This window comes from Pelophylax lessonae (genome assembly GCF_965119305.1).
Source record: "Pelophylax lessonae genome assembly, chromosome: 2".
NCBI classification, from domain to species: Eukaryota; Metazoa; Chordata; class Amphibia; order Anura; family Ranidae; genus Pelophylax; species Pelophylax lessonae.
The window spans coordinates 421465442-421471441 of NC_138769.1; the positions used below are offsets into that span (position 1 = coordinate 421465442).

Below are 6000 nucleotides of genomic sequence, written 5' to 3' on the forward strand. Positions count from 1 at the left end.
GTGATTCTGCCCGCGATCCACTACGCCAACATGTGAACGTAGCCTTACAGACAGAAGTTCATTCCTTTCATCTAAAAGAACAAAATGATACCTTGTAAAACATTGTGTTTATAGTTATTTAGCAGCCCTAACAAGGTTGATAAACATTTGCCTGAGGCTCTTTTTTTTTTTTTTTTTGACAGCTGTGAGTGAGCAGAGAACAGCTCTGTATGCATGGAGGACATGCCAATTCAAGATTGTGTGTGTGTGGGGGGGGGGGGTGAATCAAGATTGCGATTTTTTTAACAATTTATCGTGCAGCTCTACTTTCTATTAATGATTAAAGTGGCAGTGCAACTATCTCCACTGTGTGTGTGGTGGAGTCTGTCTCCAACAATGGAGGTTACCAGTGGTTTCATTCCCATGTCTGTAGCAGCCCTGTGAATTGTCAATTTTTTATATGATTATATTAATAACCAGAATGTTACATCAATAATTATTTTAACTGGAAACTGTAACAATGACACTTCAGCAATGGGAAGTGGTACTCATATGGTATTCATATGAGCCAGAAATTGATATAACTTATAAGGAAAGGAAATACAGAAAAAAAATTCAACTTTTTTTTTTTTTCAAGGAAAGTAGAGATAAAAATCAATATTTTTCAACTTGTAGGTTAAAATATAAAACATTTGACTACCTAAACCTTATACTTCATACAGTACATAAGGCACTGTTTTGTTTGAGGGTTTGCTGATTTCTATCATTGTGTTATCATAGGAAATTGACATTGTTGCAGCTACCTAGAAAACAACTCACATCAAAAATTTCAAATCCAGCGATGTCAAGCACACCGATAAAGAACTGTCTGGGTAGCTTTGTATCCAGCGTCTTATTAATACGGACCACAAGCCATTTAAACATTCGGTCATAGATGCCTTTGGCCAATGCACCGACTGCGTAAGTAACCTAAATAGGTTTTGAAAGAAAACAGAGTTGGTTATTCTGTGTTATGTGAGCAACATGCTGGTATATCAGTATCTGAACAATTTATGATTGATTGGACTGCAAAAATTCTTGAAGGTTAAGGTTGTAAGATATGTTACTGAACATCAAGGAAGACCAACTCAGCAGAGTCTTCCAGAAGGAATAATTAGAAGAAATTTACATTTTTTAATTCTCTTTCACTAGGCAAAAAAAATAAAAAATCACTAAGTGAACGGCTAAATAAAATAAATGTATGAGGTACAAACCAGAACCAGTAGGCAAGAAATCTTTATCCAACTATAATTCTATTGCCCTGGCTGTCTTACTGATCTTATGACGTCAAAGTTTTCCAAATCACTATCCTAACAAATCTGCATCTCCTTTGCAGATCAGGAGTTCTAAATTTACTTTGACTTTCCTAAAGCACACTGAGTTATCACCTTAGTAGTGAAGACATAAAAAGACAGGCAACCAATATTTTCATATGAAGTTGCAACTTTCCTTTAAAGTGATTATACACAGTGAAAGATAAGTACACACATTTGGTGGCATTGTACATTAAGCTGGTAGTGTGTGGCACAGATAGACATAAAATATTATCTCTGAATATCGATGTCTGCAAACAAAAACAATTTGGAAATGTTCATCTAGCATTCCCAGTGTTCCTCTGAGGGATGGAAGGTCCTGTCCATCATTTACAGAGTACAGACAATGTACACTGCTCAAAAAAATTAAAGGAACACTTTTTAATCAGAGTATAGCATCCAATCAATTAAACTCCTGGGATATTGATCTGGTCATTTAAGTAGCAGAGGGGGTTGTTAATCAGTTTTAGCTGCTTTGGTGTTAATGAAATAACAGGTGTACTAGAAGGGCAACATTGAGACAACCTCCAAAACAGGAATGGTTTTACAGATGAAGGCCACTGACATTTTTTCCCTACTCATCTTTTCTGTTTTCACTAGTTTTGCATTTGGCTAGGGTCAGTGTCACTACTGGTAGCATGAGGCAATACCTGGACCCTATAAAGGTTGCACAGGCAGCCCAACTCCTCCAGGATGGCACATCGATACATGCCATTGCCAGAAGGTTTGTTGTTTCTCCCACCCCATTCTCAAGAGCATGCAGGAGATTCCAGGAGACATGCATTTACTCTAGGGGAGCTGGAAAGGGTGGTAGAAGGTCTTCAAACCATCAGCAGGACTGGTATCTGCTCCTTTGTTCAAGGAGGAACAGGGTGAGCACTGCCAGAGCCCTACAAAATGACCTCCAGCAGGCCACTGGTGTGATTGTCTATGACCAAACAATCCAAAACCCCTGCTTCATGAGGGTGGCCTGAGGGCCCGACGTCCTCTAGTGCGCCCCTGTGCTTACTGCCTGGCAACGTGCCACTCGATTGGCATTTGCCATTGAACACCAACATTGGCAGGCCGGTGATTTTCACAGATAAGAGCAGGTTCACCCTGGGCACATGTGACAGATGTGAAAGGCTCTGGAGAAGCCATGGAGAACGTTATGCTGCCTGTAACATCGTTCAGCATGACCAGTTTGTTGGTGGGTCAGTGATGGTCTTGGGAGGCATATCCATGGAGGGACACACAAACCTCTACAGGCTAGACAATGGCACCCTGACTGCTATTAGGTATCAGTATGAAATCATTGGACCCATTGTCAGACCCTACGTTGGTGCAGTGGATTTTGGGTTCCTCCTGGTGCACGAAAATGCCCCATATAGTGAGAGTATGCAGTCAGTTCCTGGAGGATGAGGGAATTGATACCATTGAATGGCCCCAACGCTCACCTGACCTAAATCCAATAGAACACCTCTGGGACAGTATATTTCGGTCAATTCAATGCTGCTAGTTTGCACCTTAGTCTGTTCAGGAGCTCAGTGATGCCCTGGTCCAGATTTGAGAGGAAATACCCCAGGACACAATCCATTGTCTCATTAGGAGCATGCCCGATGTTGTCAGGCATGCATGCAAGCACGTTGGGCCATACACCTGCTGCATCATTTATTCACTTTGATTTTCAGGGTGTCTTTGAATTCAACCCTCTGTAGGTTGATAATTTTAATTTCCATCAAACAGTGTGGCATCCTTTTGTTTCTAACACATTAACCAGTCCATATCAGTATAGATATCCAGCATGAAATGTTTCCCCCATTGAGATCTGATGTGTTTTCGAAGTGTTCCTTTAATTTTTTTAAGCAGTGTATTATTCACATAAATGCTCTGCTAGTTATTTGGAAATCCTCTCTCAACTCCAGCATTGACCTATAGAAATGTTACTATTATAAGGATGTGCATATAGAGCAGTGGTGTCCAATGTGCAACTTAATAATGCTTAGTGTGCAGCTTGCTGTGTCCAGGTCTAGAGCACAGCGGGTCACACAATCAGTCCCAGCAGGCATTAGGTGCTGGAACTACCTGCTATCAGTGACAGCCACCATCCACCCCTAAGCCCAGGAGATAAAATTAACCTTCTGGGTTTGTGATCCTGATACAGAGTGCTCCATAAAAGCACTTCATAGAAGCACATTGCAAGATAATTCAACCCTCTGTTTAAAGGGGAAGTGCCGTGACATCATATGTGATGTTATCGCCACTTCCTATTACTCCATTAAGCATGTTTAAAGTGGGTAGGGCCTCTCCAGTGCTGGGCCTCCTCTCCTTGCTGATAATAGTGAGCAATACATCACTATTATAGGAAATCTGTTGTTGCTGAGATGCAGGGAGGGGGGGGGGGGCTGGGGGGTCTAACTCCCCTGACTTGATCCAGGACTTTCATGAAAGAAAACATTTGCTGTTACTTCATGAACTTCAGACATGAATAAAGGCAAGGTTATTAAGAATTTTAATTAATACAATCCTGTGAATATCTCGCTGTCACGCTAATTTCTGTCTGTGCAGATAAGACTTGATCTGCTTCACCAAACGGAACACGCAAATAAAAGAAAATAATTCTTTTAAAAAAAGAGTGCAAAAAAAAAAAAAAAAAGAGGATAACAGAAGGATCATAAGGTTAAGGTTTAGATCCGTAATCAGTACAGTAGATATAACAATAATAGTAGGTTATATATACTAGTATATAAGGCAAATAAAAGTACTACACTGTATATAACAAAGGAGCATAATCACCCTTGTAAGTAAGGCGTGAGATAGGCAATCGTCTAACTTATGGAGAGAATGAAGTTTCAATGGTTTGCCTACACCAGCAACATAGGGAACATTGATTGACCTTCATCTGAAGAAGGCTTTCATCGAGGAGAGCAAGAAGGAAACCCTCCGCATTTGCTTTTGTAACATCAGTATGGTCATAACCAGACAAATGTGTAAAAATCTGAACACATTCTTGTATTATCTTGTAAGTCTTGTATTATTATCCTCATAATTTCAAAAACTAAGTTATTATTTGGACCCCATGACATGTCAGGTACCACAATTCTAGATCACTATATTTACAGAGTTTACCACTACTGATATAGAGAAGCAATCACATGGACCATGATATTTGCATTTTTATGTGATGGTCTTACCTGTTCTACACTTTGCCCCTTGGTGACATACTCATTACCTACTTTCACTCTGGGATGCAATAAACCCTTTAGCAAATCAGAAGAGCTGACCCCCATAAGATAAGCAGCTTTGTCAGTATCTAATGAAAGAAAAATATAAAAGTAAAAAAAAACTATGTTTTAGGAACTATCTAAAACACATATAAATAGGACAAATGATTTAGTTTTATTCAGTTATAATTCAAAAGATACTGATTATTTCCATTTACGTTTTTATTTTTTGATCTTTTATATTGCACTTTTTTTTTTACTTTCTGTGTAGTTTGCAAAAGCTTGTTAAAGGAAATGTGGAAATCACCATATCCCATACACAAAAATCGGATTTAATTTTAAGTCAAGAAACGTACTTTCTGTGCCATCGGCCTCAGCTTGCTCTTCTCTGGGTCTCTGTTTAAATTTCATATTTCCAAAATGCATTATTGCACCGGTTAGCTTAAAAGCTCCATACTTTTCTTCAGAGATAAAGCCCAATATATCAAAGGCTTGCTGTGGAAAGAAATTACTTAGCTCAGAAAGAGGAGGAAAAAATTATATCAAACTTTGGGGATGATTACTAAAGGTGTAGAGAGTCTACAATTGGCAAAGTGAATGTTCAACTAACTTATTAAATTAGGTAAAAAAAACTATGTTTAGTTGGATGATTTTAACTTGCATTTGATTGTATGGCTGAAGTAAAAATAAGTTAATCTTAACCACTTGCCGACTGCCGCACGACTATTTACGTCGGCAGTCAGCCCCTCACAGGCAGAGTAAGGGTGTGGGGAGCGAGTGCGTGCCGCTGGAGGCGAGCTCCCGCTCCGTCACGGACCCCCCCCGCGCATGGGCGCGTATAGCGCATGATCAAAAAAATTGCATAGGTGATCAAATACCACCAAAAGAAAGCTCTGTTTGTGGGAAAAAAATTCATTTAGGTACAGCGTCGCACGACCGTGCAATTGTCCGTTAAAGTCACGCAGTGCCGAATCGCAAAATAGGCCCTGGTCAGGAAGGGGGTAAAATCTTCCAGGGCTTAAGTGGTTAAAGTAAAACTGTAGGCAAAACTTTTTTTTTACCATTATGGATAGAGTAAGGGAGAGATATAACACCTGACAGATTTTTTTTTACCGTGTGTCCCATTGTGGAGATTTCCCCTTCACTTCCTGTCTCATAGCCAAACAGGAAGTGAGTTGAAATACCTGCAAACTAAGGGAATTCCTTGGGGACCTCCAGGTCACCAAAACTAGTGTACCCATTGGAAAGTTTCCTCTCTATTACTTTTGTGGAGACAACATAAATTTTGACATTTTCTTTTACTTTCCCTTTTAATGATAATGGTAAACAGTACAAATAGAGAAGGTGAATCTCCTCTACGGGGGCACAAACAGAAAAAAAAAACTGACAGGTGTTCTAATCCTTCTGCACCCTATTTAAAACAGATAAAACGTTTTGCCATAAGTTAGACTTGAATAGCTAAGCAA

The 6000-nt window shown here is 39.6% G+C and overlaps 1 protein-coding gene across 1 annotated transcript in view; it reads right to left on the reverse strand.

Annotated features, from left to right (window-relative positions):
* The window catches only part of MYH15 (myosin heavy chain 15), a 77975-nt gene extending 72958 nt beyond the window's left edge, over positions 1 to 5017 (reverse strand). The window contains exons 1-3 of the mRNA XM_082246411.1: positions 4891 to 5017; positions 4505 to 4623; positions 799 to 948 (exon numbers count right to left, since the gene is read on the reverse strand). Coding sequence (XP_082102537.1) covers positions 799 to 948; positions 4505 to 4623; positions 4891 to 4960 — 339 coding nt within the window. The 5' untranslated portion in view covers positions 4961 to 5017. The remainder of the gene's footprint in view (positions 1 to 798; positions 949 to 4504; positions 4624 to 4890) is intronic.
* Between the last annotated feature and the right edge of the window lie 983 nt (positions 5018 to 6000).